Source organism: Crocuta crocuta, unplaced genomic scaffold, assembly GCF_008692635.1.
Source record: "Crocuta crocuta isolate KB4526 unplaced genomic scaffold, BGI_CrCroc_1.0 scaffold425, whole genome shotgun sequence".
In the NCBI taxonomy this organism is placed as follows: Eukaryota; Metazoa; Chordata; class Mammalia; order Carnivora; family Hyaenidae; genus Crocuta; species Crocuta crocuta.
In genome coordinates, this window is record NW_027531909.1 from 1,221,896 (window position 1) to 1,240,588 (window position 18,693).

Consider the following 18,693-nt stretch of genomic DNA (forward strand, 5'->3'; position numbering starts at 1 on the left):
GTGGGAATTACAGTTGAAGAGGTGGCCACAGTATCTTCTTTTAGACTAAAGCTACTTTTGCTCCGTATTTGTTACTGGATAATTTCAGGAAGCTCTCTCTCTTCCACTGGGGTCTCACGTTCAGCCTCATGGAATGGATGGATATATGGATGGACAACTTTTAACCTACGTAATCCCACCTTGTCAAGAACATTTTAGTGTCACCTTTGGGCAAACATAAGCGTAGGGCAACAGCTTCAGTGCAAAATCCTTAAGAATGGGATTTTGTACTGGCTGAAAAACTTTTGGTGCGTGGAAAACATAAATAAGTGGTCTTATTTTTAAATTTAGTTCCTTTCACCTGGTACTTATCCTTTTGTAATGAAGAAAGGTGGCTAATTGAAACACAAGCCCTATTAGCCCTGACACAAGATAATTAACAAGTGCTTCTTGTACCCACACACAAAGGATGAATGAGTAACGTACCTATAAAGTTGTCACATTTGGTTAGTATGATAGATGTCTTACTAGATTTGAATTGCCTGTAAACAATGATTTTTTTTTCGTATAAGTACATCCCAATGGATATACTTATTCAAATGGCAACCCTGCATACCAGATAATAGCAAAGGGCTAGAGAATTATAAGCCCTTAGCCAGCTGGTGGACGTCTTACCATTTATGTCACTTGATGACAGGTTCAGTTGAATCATTGAATTTCTGCATCAGGTTGCAGTGATTCTCAAAATGTGGTCCCTTGGACCAGCAGCCTAAGCCTGGGAGCTGACTGGAAATGAAAATTCTAGAGTCCCGCTTCAAGGCTGCTGAGTCAGAGGCGGGGCCCAGGAGTGTGGGTTTCAGCAGCCCCTCCAGGTGATTGTGCTGTATCCTGAGGTTTGGGAAACCCTGTTAGACCATTTGGAATATCCGCGTTGTTGAGGTGAGTTTAAGCAAGGACAAGCAGGAACTGCGGAGCCTTGCTGCTGGGGTTTGAAATCCAGCTCTGTAACTTACTAGCAGTGTGACCTTGGTTACGTTGCATAGTCTCTGCCTCCGTTTCCTCATCTACAAAAGGAAGATAATAGCACCCACCTCCTGCAGTTGGTTTGTTACAATGACTTAATCCAGGTTAAGTTCTTGTAAAAGTACCTGACCCAAGGCTAGCACTCAGTAAATCTTTATTATCATAATGATCACATTCATGTGATCTATTATATCCTATTATTATGATATTCATGTAACATAGTTGGAAGTAATGCATATCATTTACTTCGTGGTACCTAGAGCTGAAAGTTGCTGTGTTATTCACCTGGGTTCTTGAAGCACCAGTTAGAAGAGTTTCGCGTTCTAGTGAAAATAAAGTTGTTATTAAATAGTGTTCTGATGTCCCCAAAAGAGTTAGTGTGTTTTACCAGGATCAGCATTTTTTATTCATTTCTGCATAGAATAGAGGTTAGAGTAAAGCAGTGGTGAAGAGCTCAGACCCCCTGGTTTCACTTCTCACTCTGCCAGTCTGGCCACGTGACCTTAATCGAGCAAGTGACTTAACCTCTGTGCTTCCTAAGGGAAGGCTGATGGTAATCCTCTGGGTCGGGCAGTGTGAAAATTAAACGGTTAATATAGTGCTTCTCAAAACTGCTGGTCTCAGGACTACTTCAGTGTCTTAAAAATTGTTGAGGATTCCAAAGGGTTTTCATTTAAATGGGTCATCTCTTTTTTTTTTTAACATGTATTTATTATTGAGAAACAGAAACAGAGCATGAGCAGGGGAAGGGCAGAGAGAAGAAGCAGAGAGAAGGGGCAGAGAGAAGAAGGGGAGACACAGAATCCGAAGCAGGCTCCAGGCTCCGAGCTGTCAGCACAGAGCCTGACACAGGGCTCGAACTCCCGAACCGCGAGATCATGACCTGAGCTGAAGTCAGACGCTCAACTGACTGAGCCACCCAGGTGCCCCAGTCATTTCAGTAAATCCATTGCATCTCAGCATAAATAAGAATTTTTGAAAACAAAAACAAGATAGAAAAGTGACATTGTTTTACATTTTTGCCAATCTGTTTGGCATTCTCTCATAGAATTCTGTTGGCTTCTTAGAGCTGCTGCTTCATTCAGTCTGTTGTAATGTTGTTTTGGTGAAGTACGTGGGGAACATCTAGCCTCATACAAATAATGTCCATTGAAAAGGGTACAGTGTGTCAATAGCTTCAGATAATTGTGGATATCTTTTTTTTGATGCTGCAACAAAACTCAACAAATGGTATTTTCTTCCAGATAAGTGCAGCATGTGGAATGTGAGTTCATGTCCACGAACTTCGCATACTCTGCTATATTAAAATCCCTTGGTCTGTCTTGTACTGTGGGTCTTTCCCCAATGTATGATATTACAAAATCATTTGGAAAATCCTGAATCACTGAGATTGAAAATCCTCCACATGTTGATACCTTTCATTATACCATACCAAAACCATTTACCATTATCAAAACATCGCATTTGTTAAAATCTGCAGAAAAGTCTTTCATGCATCAGGAAGCTGCCAACTCATAGTAGCAAATACAGATTTTCCAAAAATCAGATTTTCACTCGAAAGCTCAAATTTTATCATTGGCAGCAAATACTGTCAAGTATTTCCTTGAAGCGGCAGTCTCACTTTCTTCAACTAAAAATAATAATAAAAAGAGGCACCTGGGTGGCTCAGTCGGTTAAGCAGCCGACTTCAGCTCAGGTCATGGTCTCGCAGTTCATGAGTTCGAGCCCTGTATCAGGCTCTGTGCTAACAACTCAGAGCCTGGAGCCTGCTTCCAGTTCTGTGTCTCCCTCTCTTTCTGCCCCTCCCCCCCTTGCACTCTGTCTCTCTCTCAAAAATAAATAAAGATTTAAAACAAATTTTAAAAATAATGTTAAATACTCAGTTTGAATAACCATAGTTTGTCCATCCATCATCCTTTCAAGTAAATGGTGTTCCATTAAGAACTGGCTATTTCAGTTCACAGCCCAAACTTAACAAGTGTTCTCCCTGGAAACAGCCGCATCCTTGGGTATGCAGCAGAAAGCCCTTCTGTATACTTCCTGTTTTATCATACAGGCTCTTAAAAAGATGTGTACTCAAGGGCAAAGGTTTGATGAAACTAATAATTGTCATGGTTTACAAGAGTATTTTAAATAAAACTTGGTTTTTAAAGAGTTGCGAGTGCCAATGACAAATACAATGACTGTTCTTGAAGTTTCGGCATTCGTGTGAATATAGTTTGACCTCACAGACCCTTTTTAAAAGGGTCCTTGGGGTCCCTCAGAGGTCTGAGCACCGCCCCCTGTGAACTGCCGAGTTAATACATGTTAATGCCTCGAATGGTGCCTGGCCCATTAGTACTGTGTTTGTTAGTTGTCATTATTATTATTATTATTTGTGTATTCTTACAAAATGTCACCAGTTAACCCCTGAAATCACTTACGGTTTTTATGAGAAAACAGGAGGTGACATTACAACCCTCCATCTGTATGTACATTTTAAAATCTAACACACGAGCACACAGGTCACATGCTGCAGGCGATGAACACTTTTCGCGTTCAGAATAATAACCCACTTTAAACTCACCCTTTCTGTTTTGCCCTTGCCTTGAGGTTTCCTAATGTCTTCAGCTAATTTAATAGTAACTGAACAATTTGCTCTTTTTGCAGAGCAGCATAGAAAAGGCTGCCTTTGTGCGACTGCACTTGGTCTCTCAAGGACGATTCCCCCTGATGGGCTTGATGGATGTACTCGGCGTTGCTGCCCAGCACCGTAACAAAGACGTCCTAGCTTGGATGACACTGCACAGCTTGTACCAGGCGCGGATTGTGAGCCATGCCAACACCGGTAAGGCCAGCCCAGGGCGAGGAGCAGGAACAGAAGGATCTGCCTACCGTCCCCTTTGAGCTCTAATTATTTCCTCAACTTACAAACTAGGTTCGTGCTCCTTGACACAGGAGGGCTCTTGTTAACCCCCAAAAAGAACACCTTAAAGTGGAAAGACCAGTTACAGCTCACAGCCCCCACCCCGGAGATGGGAACGGATTCCGTTGGTGGGTTTTATATTGTCTGTAGCCCCCCAGACCCTCGAGGATACATATCACCAAGTTTCTCGGATTGATTCTGCCTGCTTCCTTTACCCAAACAGGATGGCAATCGCTTCTGCCTCTGCCTCGAGTCTCCATGAAAATGGCTCTTGGGTGGTTATTTACCAAACAAGTGGGAAAAAAAAAAAGAAAGAAAGAAAGAAAACAGCCACAACAAAAGTAACTTGTTATTCTATAGGAGAACTACTCGGGGGTGAGAGGGATAAAATCTGAGCGCCCCAACTACATTTTCAGAAGCTCTTGGCCTGAAGCTCTCTCTGCTCATGAATCATACGGTGGAACTTTTAGACCATCATAGACATTTGTACGTTTTTTTTTTTGAGAGAGAGAGAGAGTGAGAACACAAGCATGGGAGGGACAGAGATAGAGGAGGGCACAGAGGATCTGAAGTAGGCTCTGTGCTGACAGCAGAGAGCCCAATGTGGGGCTCAAACTCACAAACTGTGAGATCATGCCCTGAGCCAATGTCTGACGCTTAACTGACTGAGCCACCCAGGCGTCCCACACTTATACTTTCATAATCCTCTAAAAGGGGAGCTTCCTGATTTCTCCTCCTATACCTTTGGTCATGTTGCATATAGTCTCCATTCAGTTCTGAATGCCACCCAGCTTCAGGAGATGAGTGGGACCAGGAAACCCCGAGTGCCCTTAGGCAACTTCTATTTCTGTATTTTCCTCCTCATCTTGTATCCTCAAGGTTTTGAGCGAAAACTGGCAGGCAGAATTATAGTCCCCTTTTTGAGACTATACACGAAAGTTTGATTTATTCTCCTCCCTGGCAGTTGAGATCATTGTCTCCTGTCTGCATTAGTGCCTGCCCCATGAAAAATGACCCTGCGATAAAAAAACTGGATTTCTTACTCTAAATCAAAAGTGTATTTATGAGGAAGAAATCTGATAGGTGTTCCCAAGGAAACACTAGGGTACACAAAGTGAACTGAACTCAGTATGAGCTGGCCTTCCCGTGTAGTTCCCGTTTTCCTCTTCCTCACTGAAATTTGATAGCCTCACCTGGGTGGCTAAGTTGGCTAAGCATCCGACTTCAGCTCAGGTCATGATCTCGCGGTTTGTGGGTTCGAGCCCCGCATCGGGCTCTGTGCTGACAGCTCGGAGCCTGGAGCCTGTTTCAGATTCTGTGTCTCCCTTTCTCTCTGCCCCTCCTCCACTCACACTCTGTCTCTCTCTCTCTCAAAAATGATAAATATTTTTTTAAAAAATTTAAAGTTGACAGCCTTCCCAAGTCATCTCTACTGTGTTGGGAATTCTCATTTTTTAAAATAAAAAGGGAAGAATCAGTATTTATACTGGTGTTTGTTCTCTAGTTACCGTGTAATAGCTGGTTTTTATTTTTCTTTTTATGTCTTTGGGATAGGCTTTCTCTGTGATTTGGGCATAGAATGGGAACATTTCAGTAAAGGAAGACTATAAAAACAACTAATCTTCCAAGATCCCACATTGCTGACTTGTTGGCGTGCCAGGTTTCTCCTCGTGTGTTTAATGCTGCGAGAGAAACTCCACTAAGTGCATTTTATCCCTAGTGAGCGCCTGGTTTTGAAGAATAAGTTACCTTTTGAAAATAAAGGCAAAAATACGGTCCTCTGATGTGAATAGCGTCAAAGAACTCTGTATTGCAAGAGGATTCAAAACAGTTTCCTGGAATCCTCACCGGAGGTTATGCTTTAGTTGTGATGACTCTTCCTGATCTGTCTTACATTTCATAGGATCCCATGGTCTGGTACAAACATATCCCTTTTGTTTCAGGCGTGTTGAAGAGAATGGAATGGCTCTTGGAACTGATGGGTTATATCAGAAATATTGCATACCAGTCTACCTCTATTCACAGCGTGGCTCTTGACAAGGTACAATCTAGAGGAGTAATCTGTGGCTTCCTTAAAATGTAGAATTTGTGTTTGCTCTCCCAAAAGACAAAAAAAAAACACAAAAAATGTTGCTTCTTGCTCTTTCTTTTCGTCCCACTCCTTTCTTTTTATTTTTGGGAAATGATGGTGCTATCTCCCCGATGTCCCAAGGAAATGGATATGCTTGCTTGACTCTCAAAGACAGCCAGGGCTGCCCTGTGAAAAATCATTTCAACAGAAAAAGTTCCTTGGCAGACAGAACACGGAGGACACTAGCTGATTAAGGAACCCAGGGTTCTGTGTCCTTGGCCTTGACCCCAACACTTGACCCCAGCAAAGGAGGTGGGGTACATTTGTACCCTCCCAGAGAGTGTCATATACCTGGTTTGAAGAGGTGCTGAAGTGCATGCACGTAATCTGTGGTCCGCCAACACTTTCGTGCATGGGAGGAGATTTTATCACACCTGTAAGATGAAGTGTGACCCAAACGAGATTCACAACCCTTGATATTAGGTAAATTAAAATAGGAAAGGTTAATGAATAAAAAGAAGACAGCGCTTTCTACTCTTCTAATTTCCTTGACTTTGCTGCCCACTGTGCCTTTTTTTTTTTTTAACAGTTTTTTTAAATGTTTACTTATTTTTGAGAGAGAGAGAGACCAGAGCATGAGCAGGGGAAGGGCAGAGAGAGTGGGAGACACAGAATTCGAAGCAGGCTCCAGGCTCCAAGCAGTTAGCACAGAGCCCGACATGGGGCTCGAACCCATGAACCATGAGATCATGACCTGAGCTGAAGTCAGAGGTTTAACTGACTGAGCCACCCAGGTGCCCCCCCACTGTGCCTTTTTTAGTAGTAGAATTTGTTTTCTGTAGGCCTGATTCACAGATATCCCATTGACGGTGTGAGTGGAATTTCTATAAGGTGGGATATTGTTTGAAATTCTGACCAGCTTTTCAGAAGAGTTGGCTATATGCTTGAAATGGTAATTCGTGAGATTATGAATTTTAAGGAAGGAAGGAATATTTTTTTAACTTTGTTTTTAACTAGCAGAATCTGTCTCCTCTTCCTTCTGATCTCCTAAGTTTTTTTAACTTTCTAGTTTCTTGCAAAAATCTTTTTATTTATTTAAAAAATTTTTTAACTTAGAAATTACAGATAAACAGAAAGAAATGTAATTTAAATCATAATTCGGAGGAGGCCCTTGGTTATCACCACTTTCTGTACGTGTTTAGTCTAAACTCTGGATGGATGGATACTAGACAGATTATTTAAAATGCATGTGGAAAAAAATAAATAATAAAATGCACATGGAGACATACAGTCTGAAAAGATGGTGGAATAGGACCCTAAGCTCACCTTATCCCACAGACACTAGATAACACTCACATCAGTGTGAATAGTCCAGGAAATGACCCAAAGGCTGACAGAACAAACTCCTCAACTCAATATAGAGAAGAGGCCACACTGAAGAGGGTAGGAAGGGCGGAGACATGGTGGGGATCCAAGCAGACCATAGGCGTGGAGGGAGCCCACATGGGGAAGATGAGTCCCCTAACATTTGGCTTTGAAAATTAGAGGAGCTGATTTTGTGAGTTCTAACAGCCAGCAGGGCTTAAAGCTTGGAACTTTGAAAATCAGCAGGTTGGCGGGACACCTGGGTGGCTCAGTCAGTTAAGCATCCGACTTCAGCTCAAGTCATGATATCGCAGTTTGTGAGTTCAAGCCCCACATTGGGCTCTGTGCTGACAGCTCAGAGCCTGGAGCCTCCTCCATATTCTGTGTCTCCCCCTCTCTGTGCCCTTCGCATGCTCATGCTTTCTCTCTCTCTCTCTCTCTCTCTCTCAGTAATAAATAAAAATGTTAAAAAAGTTAAAAACAAAAATAAAAAGCTTGGGTTCTGGGAGAGCCTGGCCAATAAGAGGAAACCAAGTCCTTGCCCTTAAGGAGACAGCACGACAAAAGGCCTGTGGAGGTACAGCATAGAAGCAGCAATTTGGAAACTGCCTAGGGCATAAGGAAAGGAGAGTTATTGACTCCTCCCAGAGCATGTCCTTATCCAGAGGGGTAGTGTTCACAGGTGACTCCTCCAGGAACAAAGGAGGTGGCAGCCACCATCTCCTTGCCCTGCTCCCCAGCAGTAACACCCACCACCTGTAGGAACCAGTTTGGCACCTGCATTCACTACCTAATTGCTTACACTGTGCCCTGCCTCCTGCCCCCCGGGCTTTGAGGATCTGCCGCCTCCAGCCGGGCTTGCTTCAGTTCCAGGGCTGCGGATCCCTTTCCCCAGAAGATCTGCCCAAACTTTGCTGACCACACAGTCCGTGGGGCCTTGGCAGTGGTGGTAGCAGCGGGTACCCTCTTGCTAAAACCGTGTGCCCCACCCACCCACTCTTTGCAGATCCGCAAGGACTGGCCCTGTGGTGGTGACAGGTCTCCTTTCACAGCAAACCTGAGTGCGTTCTGGTAAAACTGCATGCCCTACCCCTTTGCAGACTGTCCCAGCCACTGTGGTCCCAGATGCAGTGGCCTGTCCCCTGACCCTGGTGCACAGATCTTGGGGGCTTTGCACATCTTACTCCCAAGCACGTTGCAGGTCTGCCTCCTCTAATACGCTCTCGGCCAGAGCCCACTCAATCCGAAGCCACACGCCTGGAAGCATGCAAGCAGCCCTGACAGGAACCAGCACCACTCCAAAGTGACTTCTGCTTGGAGAGAGAGAAAAATAGCCACACACCAGTCGGATTCTTGCCCCAGCTATGGGCGGGAGGCAGGCAATTGGTCTGATTGCCGGCCCTGAGCATCCAATGAAAGTTTCTCAGGGAACAACACAGGGAATGTGCTCTGAAGTTTGGTGCATCTCTGGTACACGCCTAGTCTGACTCAACTCAAGCCCAAGGCAGCACCAGACAGGCCCACTAACACTATAGGGACCAAACACCTCCCACGACAGGCAAAGAGACCCACTGGAGACAAATGGACTGAAGGAAAAAACAGTCAAGCGACAACAGCAAGGTGCACGCAATATGCATAGGAGACACCTCTGAAGTGCCAGGTTCTGGTAAATGGGGAGAACTGCCCTGCAGAGCATCCAGGACCTCTTTTTCATAAGGCCACTACTTTCAAGAGCAGGAGACATGGCTGACTTTCCTAACATACAGAAACAGACACAGGGAGTTAGACAAAATGAGGAGACAGAGGAATGTATCCCAAATCAAAGAACAAGATGAAACCACAGCAAGAGTCTTAAGTGAAACAAAGATAAATAATATACCAGATAAAGAATTTAAAGTAATGATTATATTCACTGGACTTTACAAAAAAGTGGACATCAGTGACAGCCTTAATAAAGACGTAAAGAATAACCAATCACAGGTGATGAACATTATAAATGAAATTAAAAATTCACTAGATGGAATAAATAGCAGACTAGAGGCAGAAGAATGAATCAGCAACCTGGAGGACAGAGTAATGGGAAGTAATCAAGCTGAGCAGGAAAGAATGAAAAAATTAGGCAAAATGATAATAGACCTAGGGAACTCAGTGACTCCATCAAGCATAACAACATTTGTATTATAGGGATCCCAGAAGAAGAAGAGAGAGAAAAGGAGGCAGAAACTTTATTTGAAGAAATAATAGCTGAAAACTTACTGAATCTGGAGAAGGAAACAAATTCAGATACAGGAGGCACAAAGGACTCCCAACAAAATCAATCCAAGAAGGTCCACACCAAGACACATAGTAATCAAAATACAAAATGAGGCAATAAAGAGAGAATTTTAAAAGCAGCAAGAGGAAAGAAGACAGTTATGTACAAGAGAAACCTCATAAAGCTCTCAGCAGATTTTTCAGCAGAAAATTTGCATACCTCTAATACATATAGATGTAAAACCTTCAACAAAACATTAGCAAACTGAATCCAACAATACATTTAAAAACCCATTCACCACAGTCAAGTGGGATTCATTCCTGGGATGCAAGGGTGGTTCAATATTTGCAAATCAAACAACATGATATAATACATCAATCAGAGAAAGGATAAAAACCTTATGATCCTTTCAATAGATGCAAAGACGCATTTGACAAAATACAACATCCATTTATGATTTTTTAAAAACTCTCAGCAAAATGGATTTAGAGTGAAAAGAGTTTAGAGGGAGCATACCTTGACATAATAAAGCCACATACTTAAAAAAAAAAAAAAAAAACTACAGCTAACACCATACTCCTAAGGTCAAGAACAAGATGAAGATGTCCACTCTCACCACTTTTGTTTAACATAGTACCCGAAGTCCTAGCCATAGCAGTCAGACAACAAAAAGAAATAAAAGGCATCCAGATCAGTAAGGAAGAAGTCAAACCTTACCTTCACTCTTTGCAGATGACATGATACTGTATATACAATACCTGAAAGACTCCATCCAAAAACTGCTAGAACTGATAAGTGAATTCAGTGAAGTCACAGGATACCAAGTCAATGTACAAAAATCTGTTGCATTTTTATACACTAATAATGAAGCAGCAGAAAGAGAAACTGTACCATTTGCAATTGCAATCCCATTTGCAAATTGCACCTAGGAATAAATTTAACCAAGGAAATGACAGACCTGTAATTCGAAAACTATAAAACATTGATGAAAAATGAAGATAATAAAAAGAAATGGAAAGACATTCCATGCACATGGATTGCAAGATGTTAAATATTGTTAAAATGTCCATACTACCCAAAGCAGTCTACAGATTTAATGTAATCCCTATCAAAATACCAACAGCATCATTCACAGAACTAGAATAAACAATCCTAAAATTTGTATGGAACCACAAAAAAACCTGAATAGCTAAAGCAGTCTTGGAAAAGGGAAAAAAAAACTGGAGGTATCACAATTTCAGACCTCAGGATATATTACAAAGCGGTAATATACATATACATATAATACCATACAGAACAGTATGGTATTGGAATAAAAAATAGACACATAGATCAATGGACTGGTACAAAAAGCCCAGAAATAAACCCACAATTATATGGTCAGTTAATCTTCAACAAAGAAGGCAAGAAGACGCAATGGGAAAAAGCCTCTTCAACAAATGGTATTGGGGAAGCTGGACAGCAATATTCAAAAGAATGAAACTGGTCCACTTTCTTATGTCATGCACAAAAATAAGCTCAAAATGGATGAAGGATCCAAATATGATACCTGAAACTATTAAAATCCTACAAGAGAGTACAGACAGTAATTTCTCTTATAGTAGCCATAGCAACTAGATTTCTAGATTTGTCTCCTGAGACAAGGAAAACAAAAGCAAAAATAAACTATTGGGACTACATCAAAATAAAAAGCTCTGCACAGCAAAGGAAAGAGTTAACAAAAACTAATCATCAACTTGGTGGGAGAAGATATTTGCAAATGGCATAGCCTTTAAGAGGTTAGTATCCAAAATATATAAAGAACTCCTACAACTCAACATCCAATCCTCCCCCCAAACAATCCAACTAAAAAATGGGCAGAAAACATGAATAGACATTTCTCCAAAGAAGACATCCAGATGGCCAACAGACACATAGATTCTCAACATCACTCATCATTAGGATATGCAAATCAAACCCACAATGTGATATCACCTCATTTCTGTCAGAGTGGCTAAAATCAAAACCTCAAGAAACAACAAATGTTGGTGAGGATGTGGAGACAACGGAACCCTCTTGTACTGTTGATGAGAATGCAAACTGGTGCAGCCACTGTGGAAGATGGTGGGAGGGTCGTCAAAACATTAAAAATAGAACTACTCTGTGATCCAGTAATCGCATCACTGGGTATTTACCCAAAGAAAATGAAAATACTGATTTAAAGGTATATATGTGCTCCTGTGTTCACTGAAGCATTATTTACAATAGCCGAAGTATGGAAGTAGCCAAGTGTCCATCAATAGATGAATGGATAAAGATATGTGTGTATGTACACACACACACATTTTTCATAAGAAAAAATGAAATCTTGCCATTTGTAACAACATAGATGGATCTAGAGAGTATAGTGCTAAGCAAAATAAGCCAAGCAGAGAAAGACAAATACCATGTGATTTCACTTATATGTGGAATTTAAGAAACAAAATAAAACAAAGGGGGAAAAAAGAGACAACCAAAAAACACACTGTTATCTATAGACAACAAACAGATGGCTACCAGAGGGGAGATGGGTGGGTGGTTGGGTGGGTGGGTAAAATAAGTGAATGGGATTCAAGAGTGCACTTATCTTGCTGAGCCCTGAGTAATATATGTAAGTGTTGAATCAGTATATTGTAAACCTGAAACTAATATAACACTGAATGTTAACTATGAAATTAAGGGGGTAAAAAAAACCCTTGGAATTATAGCTGTAGGTCAGGATCCAGACTTTCCTGAGTATATGTCAATTCATGGCTAAACATACTCAAAAATTTGTTTTAAAAAAATGCCTACTGATTTGTTGTGACTCCCTTATTCCGTTGTTTTTATTTTGTCTCAATGCTTAACTTTTCAGCATTCATGGAACAAAATGAACTGTTTGCCACTCAAATATGCAAATATTGGGAACAGAAAGATAAAATACATGTGGAGAGCCATTTGTTATTGTTCAAAATAGAATCAGACTATACGTTTTTCTAAAACTCAGGTTTTGGCCACATAACAATAAGTCTAAATATAAATATCCCTTTCCATTCTTTAAACTCTTTGGAAACACCAAAACAGAGGAGCGTGTGGATCTCCATATGATTAGGAATTAAATAATGTTCCCCCTGCATTATCAGAGCAATAATAATGAAACTGTTGAGCCTTCTGTCTTCCAAAAGAGGATCCTTAAAACCTTCTAAAGTCCTAGAATGTCTGTTTATTAAGTGTGAAGATGGAATTTGCTGTTCTGTCTGGTTCCTCTTCCGGGGTGCAGGGAAGATAACGTTGCATCATGGGAGGGGCTGTGTATGTGTACATGTGTTACTTTGAATCACTAAAATTCAAGGGGCCTGACCTTGTTTCTATTTCTCTTGTAGGCCTTGGACTTCTTGTTGCTGATATTTGCAACTGCAGTAGTTGCTTGGGCAGACCATGCAGCCCCTCTCCTCCTCGGCCTCAGTGCCAGTTGGTTGCCATGGCATCAGGAAAATGGCCCGGCTGGGTCAGCTTCAAGCTTCCTTGGCAGGAGTCCAATGCACAGGGTCACTCTACAGGAGGTTCTCACTCTCCTTCCCGGTAGCATGCCTGTTCTGCTGCAAAAGGAGCCATGGAAGGAACAGACCCAGAAGGTGAGGTTGGCAGCCACCTGCCCCAATGGCCATTTGCCCTTCAGCAATTTCTACTCTAGAATTGAGGTTGGGAGTTCAGTGAAACGGGTATCACACTCCGGGTTTTCATACTCCGCCTCAGAAATTGAGGCTAACCGCTGGCTCAAAACAAAAACAAAGCCAGTGGCAATAACTTGCTTACAGTCGGAGGTGAGGCGGAAAGAGGAGCTTATACTTGCCTTCTGTTATTAAAGGCACATGTGTTCTTGATCCTGGGGGTGAAGAGATGAGTATGTCCCTGAGTGCTCCGAATGTCAGAGTGAGGACAGACGGGGAGGCAAGTTCAAGGCTGCGAGATTATATAAGGAGGATACAGTGCTGGTGGATAATGGAAGGGATGATCAACCATGCCTGGGGGTGGGTCAGGGAAATGGGCATTTGGAGCATCCATGTTCTTGTAGCGTATTTAAGGTTCCTCAGAACTCCTTCCATCCTACAGCCATGTTCCAGGGGCCCGCCATGTTCTTTGCCTGTGCTATATGACATGGGGAAATTTGTAAAGGTCATCAGCCCTGCCCTCAGGAAAATCCAGACTGTAGGAAGCACCTTTTGGGTTTTAATGTTGAGTTATCCCGGGCTCCTAGCTGTCATGTGGAGCATCTGAAAACACCATGCTTCCTTGTACTTCTCATTAAGTGGTTCCGAACTATCTTTAATACAGTTGATGGAAAGATTCTTTCTTAAATCCCGTTTAATGAAAACTGGATTTTTATGAAGTTGAAAGCTTGAAGCTAACTTTTTGTAGCTTATTGTTAACAATCTGAACATTAGTCTTTAAAAATATTTCTGAACTACGAACCCACAGGTTAGCCATGCACAACTCCACTGAGCATATCAATTAAAACGCCTTTGTTTTCTTAAGCATTAGTATTATCCCAAATGTTGTTTTTCCATTTCCTTTTAAATCAAAACAAATTTTTAAATGCCTATCCTCTCATGTTTCTTCTGGCCTGGGACACCATGATCTCTTTGGACTACAATATAGACATCCTATTCGTAGTGCTTGATTTATTTACTTACCAGTAGGATATTAAAAAACAAAATTGAGGGGGGGAAGAAAAAAAAATTTAATTAAAGCAGAGAAGTAGGAATATCCTTTCTGTTTTACTCTTTCTTCAAGCCATTTTTTCTGTCCAAAGTTAAAATATCTGGTACCCATGACTAATGTATGTGTTTTTTCATGTTCAAGATTGGCAACATTCAGTCATTAACAAAATTACCTTGTATCTAAGTCAAAAACAATTTTGGCTTCACACGGGGAAATCAGGGGAAATCAGTCAAGCTCACAAGTAGTCTGAGTTTCTACCTCATTGGCAGGATTTATTTGCAGTAACACATTTGGCGCTACCTAGTAAATTATTTTATGCCTTTCTCTTACATTTCAACCTCGCGTTTCATATCCATTTGGGCACAGCTTGTTCTCAGCTACAGAATATCTTATTTTAGAAACAGAGGCTTATGTCTGATGTGTTTCCCCATGTACCACCCGCCCTACAAGTCTGAGCCTAGATGCACACAGAATCAGGCAGCAGGATGCAGAGAAGGGACGCGAGGCTCTGAGGTCAGGTGTACTTGGGTTCAAGGCTAGATTCTGCTGTTCATGGGGAGTGGACTTGGGCAAGGTTCTTAACGTTTCTGGTGCTCTCAGAAATGAGAGAGAAAGTTCACAGTACACAAGATGCCCTCTGGACCCATGTCTACCTCGCTGTTAAAAATCTATAGTAGGTCTCAGGATGCTTAGCAGGGGAAGGAGCTTTGACTTTGCTGGGTCACTGCACTAAATGGCAACTGTCCACCTTCCCCATCTTATGCCTGGTCCCTTTCTCCTCTCCACTCCGCCCACTCAGGTAGGTATTATCTCAGAGGGCCTACACTGAGATGCATGCATGCAGGCCCAAGGGCCCAACCGCTCTCTTACTATCAATGGGACTGTCTTCACTGATATTGCTCTTTCTTTTCACCCTAGTTCATTGACTGGCTCTTCAGCATCATGGAAAGCCCTAAAGAAGGCCTCTCAGCAAAATCCAGGGATCTGTTGAAAGGTATTACTTCCATCCTACGTGCCCAGCACGGGGGAAAGCCATCTGTAGTTATCTTTGCTGCAGAAACAGCGTCCAGCTGTATATCGGTTCCGAAAGGCTCAACTGAATTCGGTCTAGAGTTCAACCTCTAGAGCTGTAGTCATGTGGCATTTTGAACTAGAAAGTGGATTTAAAAAAGAGTTCCATGCCTTTAAATTTAATGTTTATTTAAATAGTTTTTAAATGCTTTATCCTAATGGCAAAAGATCACTTTAAATAAAATTTAGGAAAAAAGCGGAAAAGAACAAAGAGGAATCCAGAGGCCCATTGCCCTGTGGCAGTTTTTATATTTTTTCCTAAGAAGTTTTTGCCCCCTTTGCCTATGAGTGTTCTTCTGACATATTTGTAATCGTAAACAACTGAAAAATACATATAGATGCTTTGAGTGCACTGCCTTTTTTATTTAAAAATCATTTTTAAAGCATTTTAACCCATTCGTGTATTGGCTGACTAATAGTATAATAAATACTCTTAAGACTCATTAATAGTATTTACAGTAGCTGCCTAGTAGCAATGCCGAAGGAATTGAACATTTCCTATGCTTTCAGGCATTTAGGTTTTTTTGTGTGTGTGTGTTTTTATAATATTTTTTCTTTATTTCTAGGAGAGAGAGAGAGAGAGAGAGAGACAGCATGAGCAGGGGAGGGTCAGAGAGAGAGGGAGATACAGACTCTGAAATAGGCTCCAGGCTCTGAGCTGGCAGTCAGCACAGAGCCCGACACAGGGCTCGAACCCACAAACCGCGAGATCATGACCTAAGCAAAAGTCGGACGCCTAACCGACTAAGCCACTCAGGCGCCCCATTTTGTGTGTTTTTTATACTTCTCTATTGATTTGTTAAACAGTGACTATTGGAACCACAAAGAAAGTCTGTCTTTCTGTGAAAATTATGTATACTACTTTACTCAAATCCAAGACATCTTTTGGGTGTTGGTTCTATGGCCTGAAGTAGCTTGTATTTTCCTCTGTGTCTGGGCATTCAGGGGGCAGGGCCTCCAGTGGCTGGTGTCACTATGGCCCCTGACCTGCTTTAAGATACCGCACTGGAAAGTCTCACCTTGGGAAAATCGCCTGTTGGCCTACACTGGTGATCATTTATCTGGCCAGCCTGGAGTCCTAGAGTATGACCGTCTTTTACTCTAAGTGGGGTATGATTTCTCGGTTGCCAGACAAGTAAGAATTCCCTAATCTGTTGGTTCTGATCCTTCTCCCTCCCCCGCAACATAGGCAGAGGGCATGTATAGGAAGTGGACTGTGATCGGCCACAGAACTTCACTGAGAATAAGGGCAGTGGCCTCACATATGGTCACTTCATCTGTCCCTGGAGACTCGCTAGGATTTCCTCCATTTGTTTGCCTCAAGAAGTTTAAACTCCTACTTAATGGCCATGGGTCCGTAATACCATTGGCTTCTCCAAACATACACTGCTTTAATACTATCTCAATATATTTATATTAATATCCTAAAATAAGATCTATAGTAAATCACCTAGAGGAACTACATAGAACTTTCCTACTTTAAATTGATCCCTGAGGGACCCGTGACAAAGAAGAAAAGGTATAGACTTGTGGGTACATAGTTACATACAGATTGGCACAGATAGGGTTGCTCCGTTGAACACATGAATCTACTGACTTCATCACAGGATCAGTGTTTCATTTTTTCTTTTACCTTTTAACTGAACATCTAATGGAAAAATCACATTCATGTAGAAAAGTACACAAATCGTAAGCAGGTTTTTTACAAAGGGAACACACCTGTGTAATCTTCATGAGATGAAGAAAAAAAACCCAGCAGCATCCCAGAAGTCAGTTTTTGTTATTATCTGCAGAACTTCATGTTAACTGGTTGCAGAATAGCTTAAATAATTTTTTTTAAAAAACCTTTTCCCAGCTTTTTTATTAATGGATTTCTAATATTAAAATTCTGCCTGTAGCTTGATGGGAATTCTTAGTCTTGAAGATTTAGCCAAGTAAGAAAAAGCCAAGTTCTGTTCTGACACATTTTTGATCTAAATAACCTTTTCAGGGGCACCTGGGTGGCTCAGTCAGTTAAGGGTTCGATTCTTTTTTTTTTTTTTTTTAATGTTTTATTTATTTCTAGGAGAGAGAGAGAGAGAGACAGCGTGAGCAGGGGAGGGTCAGAGAGAGAGGGAGTCACAGACTCTGAAACAGGCTCCAGGTTCTGAGCTGGCAGTCAGCACAGAGCCCGATGCGGGGCTCGAACCCACGAACCGCGAGATCATGACCTCAGCGAAAGTCAGACGCTTAACCGACTAAGCCACCCAGGCGCCCCAAGGGTTCGACTCTTGATACTGGCTCAGGTTGTGACCTTAAAGTTGGGAGGTCAAGCTCCATGTCGGGCTCTGCACTGAGCGTGAAGTCTACTTGCAATTCTCCCTCTCTGCCTTCTCTTTGCCCCTCTTCCACTTAGACACATGCACTCTCTCAATAAACATTCAGAAATACATAAGTGAGCTTGTTGAATGCGTTTCACCAAACGCAAGAGTGTACTTTACTTTCTTTTTTTGTTCCCATAGCCACCCTGCTGTCCTTGAGAGTTCTCCCAGAGTTTAAGAAGAAAGCTGTATGGACCAGAGCGTACGGTTGGTGAAGTTCTGTGGTAGCCGGCAACATCCTCGGATGGATGAGGAAAACCATAGACATGGAAGAAGTTTTTCAGAATTCGTGTTTGGGATCGCTGAGCCTTGATGCAGAGAGTTAAGGGTCATGAGAAAGTGAAGACATAACTGACAGCTTGTCACACGGGTACCAGGAGAAGGGGGCCTTGCTTCGGTACCCAGGCCAGTTGAGACTCAAACAAGAACTTGAATTTTCCTTTATTTGGCAGGGGTTCAATCTGAAGATTTTCTTTGCGAAAATTTGACGACACTATCTTCTCCCCCATAAATTCTAGTAAAATAATCTTGTGAATTTTGTGCATGTTCTTTATTTTAAGGCATGGGAGGAGGTTTTGCTAGCAAAGCCACACTATAGTGGGGATGGTGACATGGTGATCAATTTCCCACAAAGTGTCTGGAGGATATTCATCGACTCAAAGTTTTCTTATTGGTAAAACAGCCTTGTAACTGCTGTCCACGTATAAATAATAATCATGGTGTGTGCTGAACATTAACTAAATCAGATTCGTTAGGGGTGGGTGTCATTTTCTTATGCTTAGGCCTCTTGAATGCAGTTTGAAAGTTACCTAATCCAAAATAGCTTCAGCCAAAGAAGAGAATATGAGTTCACACACCAAGAAGTTCAAGAGCAGATCTGATCGGGTTCAGTCAGCTGCACCCAGTGAGTCCAACAGTGCCATAGGGCAGGTGACCGCTCCCCATA

At 42.0% G+C, this 18,693-nt stretch overlaps 1 protein-coding gene across 3 annotated transcripts in view; it reads left to right on the plus strand.

The window, feature by feature from the left end:
• FOCAD (focadhesin) overlaps nucleotides 1-18,282 on the plus strand; it is a 377,756-nt gene extending 359,474 nt beyond the window's left edge. For all 3 annotated transcript variants that reach the window (XM_077774673.1, XM_077774670.1, XM_077774671.1), the window contains exons 40-44: nucleotides 3,652-3,829; nucleotides 5,851-5,948; nucleotides 12,978-13,229; nucleotides 15,235-15,310; nucleotides 17,889-18,282. In XM_077774673.1, the coding sequence (XP_077630799.1) occupies nucleotides 3,652-3,829; nucleotides 5,851-5,948; nucleotides 12,978-13,229; nucleotides 15,235-15,310; nucleotides 17,889-17,962 (678 nt within the window). In that variant the 3' untranslated portion in view covers nucleotides 17,963-18,282. The remainder of the gene's footprint in view (nucleotides 1-3,651; nucleotides 3,830-5,850; nucleotides 5,949-12,977; nucleotides 13,230-15,234; nucleotides 15,311-17,888) is intronic.
• The last annotated feature ends 411 nt before the right edge of the window (nucleotides 18,283-18,693 follow it).